At 35.4% G+C, this 18,669-nt stretch overlaps 2 protein-coding genes across 2 annotated transcripts; both read left to right on the forward strand.

Moving 5' to 3' along the window:
• The first annotated feature begins 965 nt into the window (after positions 1–965).
• Positions 966–9,876, forward strand: LOC140141991 (uncharacterized). Its single transcript, XM_072163891.1, has 3 exons — positions 966–1,213; positions 6,349–6,635; positions 9,424–9,876. The coding sequence occupies exons 1-3, from the start codon at positions 1,198–1,200 to the stop codon at positions 9,703–9,705; spliced, it is 585 nt and encodes a 194-aa protein (XP_072019992.1). The 5' UTR covers positions 966–1,197; the 3' UTR covers positions 9,706–9,876.
• A 227-nt stretch (positions 9,877–10,103) lies between these two features.
• LOC140141992 (sperm microtubule associated protein 1-like) lies at positions 10,104–14,446 on the forward strand. The gene is made up of 3 exons (XM_072163893.1): positions 10,104–10,500; positions 12,034–12,142; positions 12,932–14,446. Exons 1-3 carry the CDS (start codon positions 10,222–10,224, stop codon positions 13,090–13,092), a joined length of 549 nt encoding a protein of 182 aa, XP_072019994.1. The 5' UTR covers positions 10,104–10,221; the 3' UTR covers positions 13,093–14,446.
• The last annotated feature ends 4,223 nt before the right edge of the window (positions 14,447–18,669 follow it).

The raw sequence follows: 18,669 nt of genomic DNA on the forward strand, positions 1-18,669 counted from the left end.
TTACAAAAATGACATTTCGAAAACATTTTAAAAATATTGTTGTAGTGTGTTTTTATATACAAAACGTTTTAAAACGATTTCATGACCTTTATATAACCCGACATTTTAATGTTATTAAAACGTTTTTACCTAAACCAAAACCCAAAAATATGACTTATTTAAAACGTTTTAAAAACGTTTTTGTGTTTGCTGGGTATACCCTATATACTATTAACCTCTTGAGCGACATTAAAACGTTTTGTGCGCCTATTTGAAAACGTTTTTTCGGTTTTTTGGACAATACTTAGAATACTGCTACTTATTTTACAGCATTTTACATTCAATTCTTTACTTTTAAAAATGGATCTTGCATTTCATTTAAAATGAGCGTAGCCCGTGATCACATCAATCATTTCATTTGTCAGCTATCTATCAAAAAATATAAAGGATAATTCAATAAAATAGAACAATAACCCATTGTCCAAAGTTCCGCCCTAATCAGAGGATAACAATCATCTATCAATACGCCCTACTTGAATTTTTTTAATTACTCTGGTATGACCCAAAACATCCCCCTTGAACTAAGGTATACTGAAATAAATATCGCTCTCGAGTTAATTGTTTAAATCACTTAAAGTTCAATATTAACTCGATGGGATCACTTTACTATTTACAGGTGGTAATTTAAGAAGAAGTAAAGTGACAAGTACCTCTCAAGGCGGGGATGTTTTTCATAGCTTTTCTTTTACTTCGATTAAAGATCTTTGATAGGTGTAACTTACGTCACTTACGCACGCAGATTTTTGATTACATTGAGCTAAGAATCACTTAACTTTATGCCAAAACTGAAATACGCAATTATTACTATTGTGATTCAGGAAGTCACAAAACAGACCACCTTTGATCTTAAATGTTCATTTGCTGTGACATATGGCTGACACCTATTATTGTTGAACTTCGAAGAGAGGAAAATTCAAGAGCTGATTTTATCATTTAACATTAACACGCCGTGAGATCAACATCACTGATAAACTTGCTTAGCTAAGTTGAATGGATAATGACTACCTAAGTCGAAATACTATTTTCTCTTTAGCTGACAATAAAATTGCTTTACGTTGATTTAAAGCAGCAATTTTGGTATTATCCAGTTTTGAATACCCTGCAACAGGGTCTACATCAGATTTTCAACGCCAGTCAAAGACATTACGTACGGTTAAGATGCCTCTACCAGCAAGTAAGTCATTTATTATATTTCTTTTTTAAACTGATTCTTGTATTGTTCAACAGGGAGGTAAATGACAGGAATCTGGGTGGACATTTGCACACCCAGTAAATTATTTTGCCCACCCAGTAAATTCAACTTGCCCATTGCCAAAAATGCCCGCCCAGTAATTTGCCCACAAAAATTGGGCACCATATAATTATCATAAAACAAGTACCAAGATGAACGTATACCTCATTTCTTAACATTATAATGAATCACTTCCTTCCTTATAAGTGCCTCCCTCATATGTATGAGTATTGTCGCACTGCGTACAGACAAGCTGTACTTATTTTTTACTCTGGAACCTAGAGTAGATGAGTGTATTTTGAAGTACAGTCAACATGACCGGGATGATCCCCTGCTCTTTTCGAATAGCCTGTGACGTTCTTTAACGTGCACACTACATTAATGTGAGAAAATATGCATGTACACGGGACCGACAGCTTAAAGTGTCCTCCGAAGCACTAAGCAGGTAGAGTGAAGTGTCTTGCTCAAGGACACAAAGAGCCGGACCTGGGATTCGAACCCTTGACCCTTGGGTTCACAGTCCTATGCCTTAACCGCTAGGCCACGCTCTCCACTTGTCTTGAATCACTGAAAGTTCAGTGAAGTAATTGGATTCCTTGCTCCTATATAATATTATACATAACTTTTGTTACCAGTGTGTAGTTACTTTTTGAGAAAAATGCAATATTAGTTCAAAAATTCATCAAAGTACCACCTTAAGGGAGGTGTAATGAGCGTGAACCTGGTTTGGATGCAGAGGGAGTGTGCCTGTAACAGACACAGCCACCAGAAAAGGACCAGCTCAGATCGCGCGCCAAATAAGTTTGCAGTCCAGAAATTTCATTTTTTTCTCAGCCTTGCAAAAAATAGGCAGAGGTGGGAATCGAACCGGGACCTCGGTGTTGTAAAACCTACTGCGTTACCACTGAGCCAACTGACAATCAGCTATGAGAAGTTTGATAGTAATCCTTGATATTGCTGAATAGAATAAATCAATACCAAGTCCTAACACCTCAATGAAATGGATGCTATAACGTACCCAATCAAGCGAACATATCAAGGTCATATCAGGGCGTTATACAAAGAATGGTCAAAGGTCAACGTTTCCAAAGAAGTATAGTAATAGATGTAGACACAAGCTTTCGTGCGGGAAACATAAACACATAGTCGTCAGTCGTGTGGGTTTTATGAGATTTGATACGGCGCTGAAGTCTATTGGCTGTCCCAAAATCAGTACCAGACCCGGTTTCCAGACGGCAATGTGTGTGTTGTTACAAGGAATGCAAACTCATTTTATCAATGAGTGAACCACATAGAGGAATACGACATCTATCGTGAGCCAATCTGCATTCTGTTGCCTGCAAAAGCCGACGATCAGGTAAAAATTCTAAAAGCAGCGTGACTAGATATTTGCGTTAATTTCATGATACGTGTAAAACGCATAGAAAACGCCACATTGCAGTCATAAAATATATAATATTAGTAAATCACCCAATCGAATGTTAACGTAGGTATGTGGAAAAGAACTGCAATAACAATAACAAACTATGTGCCCAAAGAGTTGTCTTTGGCATGTCGCTTTTTTGAAATATGACCAAAAATATCAAATTTTGGAAAAACGCCCCAAAATTTAAAAACAAACACGAACCTTCCAAAATAAATATATATTAGCACTCGGCGGCCCAGTCACTACCTGCCGCTGTGATTTGGGGTAACTCATTGCTTTCCCTCTCCAGATACCGGAACTTCAAGGTCGCTCATACCCCAGCCCTTAATGGACTCATATTACAAACTATGGACTGCTCTGTTTAAAAACCACACCCCACTGCGGAAGATTTTGGAATTCCAACCAAATTGAAAAGTTCCATATCCAACCTTTTTCATCCATGGTGGAAAAGATGTAGAAGATTTTAGAATTCCATTCAAAATTGTCTATAGGCCAAATTGTGCACAATTTAACCGGAATTGATCAATTTTAAGTTTCAGCTGGAATTTCACATAAAACTAAGCAAATTTTACAACTGACCATATTACAATTGAAATGACAATGAAATCTTCCATAGGGGTGTTAGTGTGTAGAATTTAAATGGAATATTCCAATGCAGGGTATTAACAAATTAATGTTCTCTTTGAGACATGATAAAACTTAGATGACCCTGCTACATTAGTTTTACAGAACTGTTTCGTAAGGGCCGTGCACAAAGTTTCCGAGGAGTGAGGGCTACGGCCCTTACGAAACAGTTCTGTAAAACTAATGTAGCAGGGTCATCTAAGTTTTATCATGTATTAAGCTCCCTTCTTGGTTGAGCATTTTACCATGTCCATGGTTTCAACCTTTCTTGGATTATCATGTTCTCTTTGATATGTAGGACTGTTATAAAAGACATCATGTCAACATATTAAAAGAAAAGATCCATTTCATCGATAAGTTGCTTCATTTCACATTTGAACTAGGATATAACAATTATTGTCATGGTCATCATTAATCATGTTATTGAAATCATGATAGATGGGGCTTTTGGGTAGCATTTCATTGAACACTCGACAAAACCATGGTAACACTGCATCTGCTGGGTTAGAAACTTAACCTACATTTTCAAGCTATTTATTTACTATGCTCCTCTACAGCCTGTCTCAAAAAAAATTCAGGCGGCATAGGACACGCAACACGGACGTACGAGGCTGGCGAAGATACAGGGCTGACAGCCCCATTCACAATACACGGTTAGCGATTATAAATGGACAATTAACATACTTGCAGTGGGGTACTTTGCAGAACCCCAACGGTTTTAGAGTAAGATAATTTTGCTTTGACACCACATAACAAATTTAGAATTGTTTGTGAAGATTTCATGATTATGTGTTAATCCAATGGCGACGTCAAAAATAGCGATATCGCATCCACCATCATCTGAAAAATTGTGCAAGTGAAAAGCGCCCTCTGAGACAATTAGAAAATACCGTTGTAACATAAAATGCCGTTTAGTCTGTTCAATTTGCTTCTTTTAATCTTGAGATATGCTTACTTAACAACGAAAGGGTAAAATCACAATTGTGCCACTTTTACCAGGGAAGAGGGCTGTACATGTAAATCAATGATATCATCAAGTTTATCAAGAGTTCCTTCGTGAAATCAAAAGAATGCATCAATTACACAACAATACATAATTGTTTTTAATGTTTTATCATGATAAAGGTTTAATGGTTCTCTTTTTCCACTTACGACAAATTAAACGATAAATAAATATTTCACATTCTGCTGTAAAATTAAATACATCTGCATGTCAATGATTTTACCATGGTATACTGTTCTCATTTGTCATTCAAGACATGTTAAAAGACAAACAAATATTGCACACTTACAGGTTAATGAACTTTGACAAGTTCATGAAATTAGACAAATTAATGAAATTAGATAAAATAATGCACGCACGCTGGTGTTGATGCGTCTAATGCGAAGGGGGAGTGCATTAGACGCATCAACATCAGCTATCATTAATTTACATGTACCAACCCTATTCCCTAGTAAAAGTGGCACAATTGTGATTTTACCCTTTCGTTGTTAACTAAACATATCTCGAGATTAAAAAATGAGAGCAAATTGAACAGAACAAACGGTATTTGAGAGCTAAGACTATGCCCTTGACGTTGATGTAAGCATTATGTCACAACGGTATTTTCTAATTGCCAAAGAGGGCGCTTTTCACTTGCACAATTTTTTTTGAGACAGGCTGTATAGGCATACTCTCGGGTTTTTTCAGTGTTTTTTTAGTTCTTTTGCAGTGCATATACCTCATTTCAGTGATTATACCGGTTGAATTGTGTGGATTTCTTTGTTTTAAACTTGTTTATCAGTTAAGCTCTGTAAAACGGTTAATTAGGGATGTCACGCGATTATGTCATTGTCGACCGGGAAATCCCAGGACCGTAAAATGTTATTTTATTTTATTTTTACATTTATTTTAAAATGTGTTGAAAACTTGATCATGTTCTTGAGAAGAATTTTCTTGAGAAGATACATATATGATAAAAAATAGAAAAACAGGTCTACATTCAGAAGCTTGGATGCCATTAATTACAGCTAGCTGCCCACCCAAATTATTTCCCCAGATTTTAGGGCACAAAATAAATAAATTGCCCACCTAGTAAATTATCCTTATACCACCGGCACATTGTTGTTTAGTAATGATGAATAATAAGGAATTTGTTTATTGAATATTGATATTCAAAGGAGAAAAAAATCTTAACGATACTTTTTATTTAGTGTCGTTATATTAATTTTCTTCATAAAAAGAGATATATACGGAGCGTATATGTAACGGATATGGGACTGATCGGCAAATGTTTAAAAATGCAGATTGTTTAAAATTCTTAAACATACTGTTTAAATGTTTTAAAGGAGGATTTCGTGATCCTAGCATCCTCTTTTTATGCCATTTTTCAGTAGATATCCACGAAAAAAGCTTATTTCCAAAATTTCAGTTGATTCCGATTTTGCGTTTGCGAGTTATGCATGATTATGTGTATTACACTGCTCCATAGACAATGTGTTGTAATTTCGTTCTGGTGCACCAGAACGAAATTCAAATTTGGCGATATTTTTGCTAAACGAATTAATCTGCAAGAAATATTTGGTACATAAGCATTATGTAGCCAGAGGTATCCAGTGGTGTAAAATCTCAACTTTTTTGGGAAAAGTGGGGGATGAGGCTGTGGATCACGAAATGCCCCTTTAAGTAACTGGTTGTTCAGTTCATTCGTTAAAATTTGCTATTGTCTGTTTGTTCAGCCCATTCGTTAAATAATTGTTATTTCGATTTGCTATTGTCTGGTCAAGTTGTTCAGTTCATTCGTTAAATACCGTAGGTATATTAGATTTGCTATTGTCTGTGTTAAATCTACTTCGACATAATACACATAAGTAGGCTCAAATCAAATTGTTCAATAGTCATTCAACTTCCAAAGACTCTCAAATGACAAATATCACAACTAGTTTTTATATTATAACCCATCGTATAAAGTGAATAAAGTTATACAACATTTTTCTCATAATTATTAATTATTATAATTATTTCTTTTTTTTTTTTACCCCACCATAGTCAAACCTCATGTTCCAAAATATACACATGAGCATCTGATCAACAACTCACCTTTGAAAAAACGAGATTATATTCAGCCTACCACCTTGCCATCTATAATACACCCTACGCAACTCAAAGAACGTGAAGACAAGTTTATTCTCGACTGCATATTGGTGGAAAAGTTGCGATATAAATGGTCTGCAGATATCATACCGAAGTACGATGCCCTCGATGATGAGCATGCAGCGCACTACTTTAAGTCTCCTCTTGTGAAACAGACTTTGAGGAAAACATTAGGACAGGAGGTATGTATTCATATCCTTATTAATATTATATTAAACTTACTGTGAAACCAGTGTCTTTTCGCCAGCCCATAGGGCTGGTACCTAATTCTGAGATGGGATTTGTGTACACTAAAGATTAGCTAAGATTATAGCCTTCTTCTATTGGTATGAATTTTTTTTACTTCTTGTGGTGGAAATGTTTTGATGTCTGCTAATTCGATTTGCAAGGAAAAGAAGGTATGTTTTGCCGTTTCAACGAACGAAAACGATTGAGTATTGCCAAAGTTATGTTTGAATTAATTATGACTTAAAAAGTTATCATAGGTTAGGCCTACACATATAAACATAAACTTGTTCAGCAATCAGCATATCAAAAATATGACATGGTCAACAATTAGTAATTAGCGGGGAATGATCACTGGAACAAGGTCATATCAGTGGACTACATGTACTGAGCATAGCATGATGTTTGGTTGCCTGTGAGTGCATAATTGATGTTGATAACAGATCTAATAATGTTGTAGAATCAAAATCTTCATTATATGGACCACATTGAAGTCAAAGTAATTATCTATCCTATCCTGTATCGTTTTATGGATAAAATTGACTCAAAATGTTATTGATGATATTATTGCTATCTTTAACATTAGTTTTGTCTTTTCAACGGGAAAAATCCGATGGAAAATAAAGTTTTTAGGGGTTAGCTATAATATTGAACAATATATCCCATATTTTGGCATGCACTTATAGAAAATAAATAAATTATTGTCTTACTTTATAAATTATAAATACTGTAAAATGACACATAACTAAAGTGAGGCCACTTTCTATCTTTTTATTTGATTCATAAAATTACATTCAACAAAATGATTGAAGACTGAGAAAACAAACAATGCAGACTATTACAGAATGGAGTAGGTAAGATGCCATGTCCATAGCTTTGCAGGAGTTTCGGACTAACAATCAACACATTCAAAAATACAGTTTAAAAGTGAAGATTGTAGTGAATGATCAGTCCTTTTATCATGTGCTTGCCACTATCTACTTTATAGTAAACTATACATTGCGAAATAATATAAAATCATTTTAAAATAAAATGTGCATGTAAGTTGAGTTTACATAGCGAATTAACTAACAACTGCAGTGTATTTCTTGATTTTAATAATAAGCATGGGTAAAAAGCAGTAAAGACAAAAATACAGAACAATTTGGAGTAATGAATTAAGAGTTGACAGGAGTTATAGGAGTTAATGCTTTTTGCTGTTTCAGTGTGCATGTTCTCAGCATTGATGGTTTGGTGAACTGTCATGTAACATGGATGTAAGCGTGATCCTAAAAATGCCTTTCACGGTGACCCAAACTATTTACAAGACCTCTTCTGCATTGAGGCTGGCCTTCCCTTTTAAAGGGAATTTTTATCAGACAGTCAAATTGGGCAAAGTTCTTTTTGGATCACCCTGTATAGGGTTTGTCAGGAATATTTTTTATTTATCAGAGTTAAAGTGCAGTTACTAATTACAAACTGGTAAAACATTTTCACAAATTTGCATGTGTATATTTTATACCATATGATTATAAAAATTCAAACATGAAAAAACAAAAACAAATAAAAAGCCGCCCGACCATATTTTTTCAGGGCAATGCTTTTTATAGGCCTGATGTCAAGACTCTTGAACAAAAATGACAATAAAGAATTGTTTTATTTGTGAATTGAACACTTTCGTTCTTATTTTCCTGCACAACATTGAATTCAGCGAAATTCAAGCAACCAGACAACATGTTTAAAGCTTGAATGTTATAGAATTGTATTCAAAACTTGAAATTTAATACAAAATGTGAGTCGCTGTAAAGATACACAATGGAATAATAAGTAAGCTAATTACACGATAGGTTTCAAATGATACTGTTGACTTGTTCTGGCACATTATTTGTGATAGGGTTACACTTTAAAGTATAAGTTACTCTATGCCTAGCCCGATGTCTAACTCTTGGAAAAGTGAGGAAGGAGGTGCGTAGGCCTATGTTTATTTTATTATTATTTTGTTTTATGGAGCGTGCCACCGTGGCCGAGCGGAACGGGCTAGGACTCATAATCGGAAGGTTGCGGGTTCGAGCCCCGGCGACGCCATCGTGTTGTGCCCTTGAGTAAGGCACTTTATCTCGGTTACTCCTCTCCACCCAGGTGTGAATTGGGGAGCTGTTATGAATACTGTCCATTGAGCGCCGCCCAAAGGTATGAGCATGCCTTGGGCATTGTATGGCAGCTGACATATTCTAATGACGGCGGAATAAATGTAAAGCGCTTTGGTACATGTTCACATGTGAAAGGCGCTGTATAAATACCAACATTTATTTTTTAAAATTTATTTTATTTTTTTTCCGGCAAAATTGAGATTGATACAGCAGTTTTCATGTAATATTGATATTGCAGAAAACGATGACCCTCCTTAGATTACGAGGGTTATACACCTTGAAGTCAGTCACTGATAAACTTGTTTATCTGTATTCAGTAACATTTTAATATTAAAAGTATTAAAAACGCAAACTTCTGAAAATTTAAAAAAATGAACTGATACCAGAAAGTTAGGAGGAGGCGGACGTACGTGAAACGAGTTATTTTTATGTGACCTTATGAAGAATTAAAGATGCCCAGATTGTGAAATAGAATGATGATATGAGAGGGAAAAAAGGACGGAAACATAAAGAGGAAGATGGAGGAGGGGATGAAATAGAAGATAAAGAAGAGGAAGGTGATAAAGAGATGACCCTTTTAAAGGCTTTAATTCCGACTTCTTTTTTCTCATTTCAGATAATAGGCACAAGAGATGGTCGTTTCAACTTGAACACACTTTCCACAAGGCATCGCGTACCAAGGAGTCCCTCCCCAGAGAAACTGAAAGAAAGGCGAGAACAATATGTGAACAACAGCGTGGCCGCAACAAACGCTGTGACCAAATACAACCCCTTAAACCCCCCTTATAACGCATTGACTGATAAACATGCCAGAGAATATTTTCAAAGAAAGGGAGTTGCTAGATCTTTATCTGTTACATTATCACAGCTGCGCTTGAGACCCAAATCTATCTATTAAATTTGGAAACTTACATAATAATTTATTGAATTGACACAGAGTGAATCTTTCACTGTCACGGGAGGGCTCAATATAGTATTGACCGTATGGAACCTCCCTGATGGTAGTTATTTAAACTCATTTCTAATATTATTTTATCATTTTGTCAAAAGAATAACAATTATCAACCAAACATTTGACAGAAATTTGTACTTATCATGATAGAGTTAGCTAGAGTTTATTATGAATTAAATTATTTACAAGCGACTGGACCCCGAAGATTACAATGTAAACTTTAAAGTTGTATACCGGAAGTGGTCGTTGCCAAGTAACAACTAATAAATTGATTGGTATCCACTTCGCGTTGTTGCTTGTTATCATACACGGTGATCATGCACCATTGTTCGTGAGAATCGTGACAAAGCTGTATCAAACAGTGTAATTACAAGACTGTCGGCAAATTTCTGGCAATATTTAACTCTGGCTTTATTCATCAGCAAGTTATTGGTATAAATCATCACAAACCGCTCTGAAATAATGCCTGATCAAGGACCAAACGCGAATAAAACTGTGGGAAAGAAGAAAGAAAAGAAACCACACCGTGGACCGCCATCACCAACTCAAGAGGAACTGGATAACCTGGAGAAAAGTTTTCTTTTAGATTGTATTGCAGTTGATTCAATATCTAAAGACTATTCGGGTGCTCAACCAAAACTTGGTCCTGCTATTCCACCGTATAACTCACAGAATGATAAACACGTCAAAGAATATTTCACAAGAGAACAAGTTGATGAAACGCTGAGAAAAACGGGACAGGTAAGTACGATGTGGTTTGGTATATTACATTGCAAAACAACATGGAGGCAGGTCGGTCACATTACAGTACATGTAGTTTGAGTATTAAAGCAGATGACCTGGCTGGGTCAGACCATGGAAGTACTAGAGATAGTACTTCCATGGTCAGACATAATTATTTCTGTATGGGGTTGGTTATAAATTTTTCACAGGTGTTGAGTGCAATTATTAACATATAGTTATCCAGTTTCTACACTGGATGTGGACTTAACTAGATTTGACTTGAGTACCAATATTTGTGTTGATTAAACTTTATCTACAGTTTTGTACTTTTCAGATACATGTTTAAGGCCAAAAATAAAAATTTCTTTGCTTACCCTCCACCGACCAACCTAAAATTAGTCGGCCCTTTAAAAAAAAATTTTGCTTCAAAATCTATTTTAATGGTTTTTTATTATACAGGGGAAGGAAGAATTCGCACACTAGCACAATTAAGCATGAATTTATAAATAATTTCAAAGCTAAATTTGGCCAACAACATTTCTCATAACATTTAATTGTAACCAATTTATTTAACCAATTTGAAACTTTCCATTCCTGCATCCATGTTTCCAATCAACTTTGCATCTTATGCCTGTTCAAGTGTTCAGACATCTTAATTGAATCCATTTCTATGTTATGTCATAGTATTGAAGGAATGAAGTATTGATTTATCTTCCCACATGACCAATGTTCATTGCCTACATGCATAATACAGTAGTGAGTCATTATAAAAAATTAAAAAATATTTCTTCGACCTACCGACCTACCCTGAAAATCTCATTGAAGGTCAAACAAACAATTTTTTGGCTGAATGTCAGATAATTTATTCTGTTATCATGGAGAGCTTTTAATACTAGTTTTAAGTTTTGATCTTAGTGAAATTAATAGATCACCAAAACTGAATATTTAAAAGAGTTTTGAAGCAAAAACATAAAAATAGTTCATGGTTACCCAATTATATTCTTTAAAGCCATAAAGTACTACAGGGCTGATGTACGATATGCTGATAGCAATGCCCTCAATTTTTCTTGAATACTTTTTGAAATGCAATTTTCTCTGTTTTACCTCATTTGTGTGGCCTGAAATTAAAAGAAGAACATATCTGATAGTTAAAACCACAAATATTTGGGAAACAAAGATCTATTTCACATGCAAATTGTATATTATTGCTTTAATGTCACAATATCTATTAGCCTACAATAGAAATTAATTAACTAATCAAAATTACCAAGCAAATATGCAGCTCATACACAATATTGATCAATATTGGAGACCCTAGGATGCAGGAGTACCATTGTGTGTGTTCAAATGGTAGAGTTTGTATCCACTATTGTATCTAGGGTCTTTGATATTGATCAATAAGATAATTGAACTTGTATGGGCCGCATAAGAGAAAGCTATGGCAAATTATATGAACAGGCAAAAACTGTAATTAGTTATGAAGTACTGAATTGGAAATTTGGTTTTGAAATAATCATATTTACATTTTTCTTTTTTTTCTCCCTGTATTAGGACAAAGGTGGATATTCCATTGATGGTACGGTAATTGACAGGTTCATAGAGTCAGGTGCTGGTTACAGATACCTGCATGCACGTAATGGAGCTCCAGGAGCAGCAAAAGGTAAGAATCACACAAGCAAAGAGACAGACAACATGTAACTATATTAGGAACTATAATGTTCTTTGCATTCTTAGTTTCATGTTATTTGGTGTTCTAAGAAGCCGTCAGAAATTGAAATGGTTCTCTAAAGGGTTTTTACATTTTCAAGAACTTTTTGAGGGTCCAAATGTAAGCTACACTTAGGTTCTCCTTGGAAGACACAAAAAACACACACACAAAAAAACAGGGTTGCTTTTTTTTTTTTTAAATTAAATTAAAATTTGATTTTTTTTTTATTCAAATCAATTTGTTGGAGTTTTTTTATTCCAAGAACTGCTATACCCCATGATATGATCAAGTCAAAAGAGACCAGTGGAATGCTAGACATTCACATAATTCTATCAGGTATTTACAAAAAAATAAAACATGTTTTTACATGTGAACATGTTGTGAAAACCTGTTGAATTCTGCACTTGAAGATTAGATGATTTTTTTTGCAATAGATAAAGTGACATCATAGATGTATTCTAATTGAATCCAAAAGTTGTAGAAACATTAGGAATGAAGTAAAACAGTCAATTCAATGAAGAAATTAACTTAACATAAATTATAAAAAATGGTAAAAAATAAAAAAATTAATACAAATCATTAAAATCATGTGATTTAAATAATCAAACAACACTGCAAAAAACTGTTAGAATATTTAATTCCATCATGTTTGTTATAATATATTAAATTTGTTACAAGAATATCCTTGGGGCTACACTGTAATTTTGTTAACAATATTTGCATTCTTTTATCTTTCATCAGCTGGACATTCACAAGATCAAATCAATGGTCACTCTCAGTTTATGTCAGATGCCAAACCCAACTTTGGTTACCATGGTGATTTTGGTTATCGTCGCAATACTCCCTGGTTGAGACAGATGCCCTCACAGTTTGGAACAGATGGTAGATCGCCGCTTCATTGATGTACCAAACAACAACTGACTTTTTGTGTAGTGATACTGGGGTTTCAAAAGTTGAAACCTTAGATAAACTCCTGAGATGATTCTTTGAAGCTTATTATGGCCTGTGGTCAGTGAATAGAACAATGTGCCTATTCGCATTGTGCATTATGATCAGCAGTTGGCAGCACCAAGATAAAAGTGTTAACTGTTTATAGTGTATGTATAGTAAGCTTCATAAACAATCGAGGACGTAGCAAGATGAGCCTTGGGGCCCATGGACATCTCCTTTATCTCATCCCTTATTATTTTCACGTTTGTTCGGGGCCTCTGGACTTCGTCCACCCACTTGCTATGCCCCTGTAAACAATAGTATACAAATATTGACTGCTATGAGGGGGCATGGTTAAAATTATAGGCCCAAGATGATATCAAAACCATGCTATTACCCGAAGCACAGCCAAGGGTCATAGCATGGATTTGAGATCACTGCGGGCCTATAATTTTAACCATGCCCCAAATAAAGCAGTCAATATTTGTTTTACATACCTCATTAATATAGATATGTCATCTGATTGGTTAAAAGGCATATTTTATTGTTCATAGGCCATGGTAAAATTTACAAAGAAAGTTTTTTGTTATGAAGCAATCGCATCAATGCAATTAGCAGGCAGCGTGTCGGCATTGCGTGCATAATGTGAAAACACCATAACACACATAGCACACCGATGATATGAAAATGACTATTTCCGGGGGAATCGTCTTTTTAAAAGACTATTGCCCAGGGAATAGTTCAGTTTTTACATAATCTTAAAAAGGAGGGCATAGCTAATTCAATGACTGCGCTTTTAACCAGTCAGATGACAGGAATCTGGTATATAATTCTATTATGTATACTGCAAGAGAGTAAGTACTATTATGCAATTAATACATTGCAATGAAATCTATAAAGAAGTGTTACTCAAAATTAGCATTGATGAAAATGCCCTAAAAGAGCGGTTTTGGTGCATATAGTTTTGGGTTATTTATTCCAAAAAGTTCGACTGCTGGTCAGTTGAACATTCTTATGATATAAACATGATAAAATCAGTTTAAAAGATATAAAGTTCAGTTTTTCTCAGAAGCAGCTTCGGAGGAGTGGGACAGCTTCCTGTTTCTTCCCAAGGATAATGATGATGTATTTTCAAGGTTATGATAATAGTTCAATTACAAGAGGAAAAAATTGCAACTTTATAGTTAAACTTTCAATAATAAACAAGAGAGATCATTGTTAGCCATTTTCACTCCACAGTGGTCTATTTGAAAGGCATATAGTGAAAGCATATTGCATAATATATAGTTAGCTCTTTCCAGAATTAAACTTTGAAGAGTGAAAAAAGAAACTGAAGTTCACTCTCAAAAAGAGTGAAATTCCAGCAATTTGGATGATCACTGTGAGCACTACAAAGAGAGAATTGCAGAGAAAAAAGAGTTGGTTTATTAAGTGAAGGATAATGACTTGTGGCAGGGGTATGGTATTTTAATGAATTTCTTTTTAAAATACATGTAGGGGAAAACATTCTTGCCTCGGTTTTGATTTGAACTTATATGTACTTGAGATTGTGCATGGTTTGAAAAGTATACTCCGCAAAGACAACAATTATTGTATATTATAATAAACTGTATAATAATGTAATAAATAATTTAATCATTACATGTAAAGTTGTTTCCTTATGTATTATGAGTCTCAAGGCAGGGATGGGGGAGGGGGGCAAAGCCACAAACAATTAAGGAGCGATAATTATTGAGTGAGTTCCTGTGAATAAGTATCTGGGAGGGGGACAAAAAGGGGAAACTATTTTGGCAGGTTGAAGTGGGCTATAGAGCTTTTTTAGCAAGAAGGGGGTGGTTGGCAAGAGATTTGGGGCTAAAAGAAATAAAATGCTCCAATTTTGATGAAAATGGTCTCAAATTGTTGACACTGTTATTTCAATCTAATAAAGAAGAATAGTTTTAACCACAACTGTAATGACTGGTTACCTACGTAACCATTTAGGGAAGTGCCAGCATGTCAGTAGGATTCAATTGGAAATAACCTATTTTGATGTGTTACCAAGACAAGTCATTCTAGGTGGTTCAAACTATTCTCTCTTTGAGTTGATGTACAGAACGAACCATGTATGGCAATTTGCATCAAAGTTCATTGGAGTATTTTTCTATTTCAACCCCTGTGAATTTCTCTATCTAACATTTTACCTTTTTGCTCAAAATTCTGATAAGTTATAATTATGTGATATTTGAACCCTGTACGTATGAAATTTGACCCCTTGGATTATTTTTTGATTTTTTAAAAATAGCTTTTTGTTTTCTACCCATTATTTCTGATCTTAAGACATCAATTTGAAGTTTATTTCTGAAGGTGCACAATGGCCCCTTCTTCCAATATGCCATACAGTGTTCTATTTAATGATTTCGTAGGACAGATGTTTCAATTGGACAAATCATATTTCAAAACGTTGAGAACAGTCTGGAGAATCTTTTCTGCTATGCTGTCAAATTTGTAACTTGCATGTTCTATTCCATTTCCATGACGCATAAATCATTTTTCAACAAAGTCCCAATGTAACAATTACATTTTAGTCAAAACTGGACAAAAGTCACAACTGCCGGGGGGTCACTCCCATTGTGGCCTGTACACCATCCGTGATAATAAAAACGCGTAAAAGGGTAGTTTTTCGTGTGTAGGCACGATACGGACGTACCGTGTTTATAGGGTGTCAAAAACATGACAAATTGGAAAAAAGGGTAGCAAAATTGCAATTGCTAATACGCGGAAATGAAATTTGATGCAAGGAATCAAATCCATATTTAGGGTGTGAAAACAGGTGCGTGTTACTTGTTTAGGGTATCATTTTAGCCAAGGGTTAAATTCTTGTTTAGGGTGCTTTTCAAAACTTAATTATCGCGGATGGTGTACAGGCCTCAATGGGAGCGACCCCCCGCCCCGGGCAACTGCCTTTCCTTTGAATTCTTCTAATAGCTTAAAATCAACAACATAAAGTGTAATAAAAACTTTTGTTATAAAAGAAATTGCTCAAAATTATGAAAGAGGGCCAATTTGTGGCCAAAATGGCTAAAAACATACATTTTATGCCTACTTATGAATTTCAAGAGGTCATAGGTCAACTAAACCGTACGTCACAGAAAAATGTGATTGATATTTTTTGATCCAAACATTACTCATTAAATAGATATACTTCCCAACTTTCGCATTTGTTGGCCAAACGTCTTAAATTTAGTGATGGTTTTGATCATACAAGATACAGGGTGTCCCAGAAAAAATTACCGGGCGAATAAATGTGGACGTAAGTCGAGAAATAGACATCAGAATCCAGAAATCTAAACACCAGCGTATAGCCAATCTTATTCTGCATCTTATACGCTAATTGTACTGGAATCGGGTGAATGATTGCGAAGAAATGAGCGATTACATAACGCACGCGTCAATTCACTTCATTCCAAGTTTGAAAGAAAGATCCGGGGGGGGGGGGCACTCAACACAAATGACCATACGGGTATATGCTCCCCTGGAAAGACCCCCCTTTTTAGGTTTCGCAGCTCCAAAAGACCCCCTATATTTGACCAAAATAAAGCTCCGAAAGACCCTTGATTTTGACAATTTCAGCTCTAAAAGACCCAAAAATTGCTCATTCCTCATATTTCTTGTTTTTTCAGGCGATTTTCAACCAAAAAGCCAAGAAAGACCCTTGATTTTGACTTTTCGCAGCTCCAAAAGACCCCATTCTACTTGTTCACAGCCCGGTTCGCAGCTCCGAAAGACCCCCTTTTCCGGTACGCCGTCAGCTCCCAAAGACCCACCACCTCAAAATTCCGGGGGAGCATACCCACCAAAATTTTTGATGTGCCCCCCCCCGGGGAAAGATCATTCAACACAATGCGCACTATTGTCTGTCCAATTAACTTAGACACCCAGTTTTTGTTACTTATTTGAAAAATATCCACTTTCAAAGAAAGTCATGAAAGAAAAGTGTTAACATTCGCTGAGACCTAACGGGATTTTTGTGTTTCCAAAGCATTGAGTGAGAGTTTACCAGAAATTCTATTGAAATTAGAAGGTTTTTCTCAACACTTTAAAAATAATCCGGTAGAAGTTGGGTACCACTATTTTGGAAGGTCTCATTATACAGATTTGTAGGTATTGTGATTTTGGATAGTGAATGGATGAATAGTAAATTAATTATACTCCTCACCAAAAATATTTGATAAAAATGAAAAATATAATTCAGTTCATAAAATGCAGACAGTGTTTCTAATTGGCATATTATTCTTAGTGTATTAACTCAGTGATCCCAGCTGTCCCTCAACCAATTACAACAATTCGGCGCGGTATTTGAATCTTGTTCTGTGCATGCTTTTGTCTTGGCCCAATTCAGCATCGAAGTGGTTACGTAATTCTCTTGGTTACCGGATCACGCTACTTTGGTATGCCTTCGAGTGCCATATACTTTATGTGGTGATCATTTCGATCGTGGTTCATTACTCTAGCGCGTGATCCCGTTGACATAGTAACATTACGTAACTTCGATACTGAATTCCAAGAAAATACAAATTGTATGCCCTATGAATGTTCTGATGTTATTGGTGAGGAGTATAATTCACAATACACTCCAGACGTATAGTAACTTGCCCTATCATTTGTTATAATGCACCAACTGACATCTTTTGAGTTATACGCTGGTGAAGTTACGTAATAATCGGATTAACTACCATAGCAATAGGTGAAAACAATTTTTGAATATACCGCGCTGCACTGATACTTTCACGCGGTACCTCTGCATTGAACCATATCATGCTGATCACTTGCACCTGTAAGATTAGTATCATTGAAAAGACCAGTATTGTGTTCAATCTATAACGGCAGACATGCACAGGTGATTAGTTCAAACTGCTTGTAGTGCAGCGCGATATGTTCAAAATTGTTTTCACCTATTGCTATGGTAGTGAATCCGATTTATTACGTAACTTCGCCAGCGTATAGAGGTTGTGCATGAAATTATTGATTGGCTCCAAACAAAGGATTTGAACCGGTGTCCTTCACCGAAATCATGGCACAGTGCAGTCCATTCAATCAAATATTGTCATCAACCTATTTGATCGTAGTGTATTTGTTATGCGTGTGAAACGACCTCTCGCGGTAGATTGCAAACATGCTTTTGTTGAATGCATTTGAGTAGACCGCCATTATTGTGAATTAGTAAAAGGATCAAAGAAAAAAGGGTGGCATCACTGGTCAATATGCATGATTACAATGTTCAAACACCTTACTGTAAATAGATTATCCCATTAAAAGTTTCAAGTCATTAGGAATATTCGGCTGGACCCAGATATCTTGCTGTAAATCGGTCAAAATTGAATAAAAGTAGACAAGGAAGAATATTTTTTCATCCCTTTACTAATAATTTCTGTTAGGTCTGACCGTGTTTAGCAACTTTTCTTTCATGACTTTTAGCCAAAGTCAAAACTTTTCGAAATATATCCTAAAAACCGGGTGTCTAAGTTATTTGGACAGACAATAGTGTTTAACTGTCAATGGGCTTCATA

The sequence above is a fragment of the Amphiura filiformis genome, chromosome 20 (assembly GCF_039555335.1).
Source record: "Amphiura filiformis chromosome 20, Afil_fr2py, whole genome shotgun sequence".
Taxonomy (NCBI): domain Eukaryota; kingdom Metazoa; phylum Echinodermata; class Ophiuroidea; order Amphilepidida; family Amphiuridae; genus Amphiura; species Amphiura filiformis.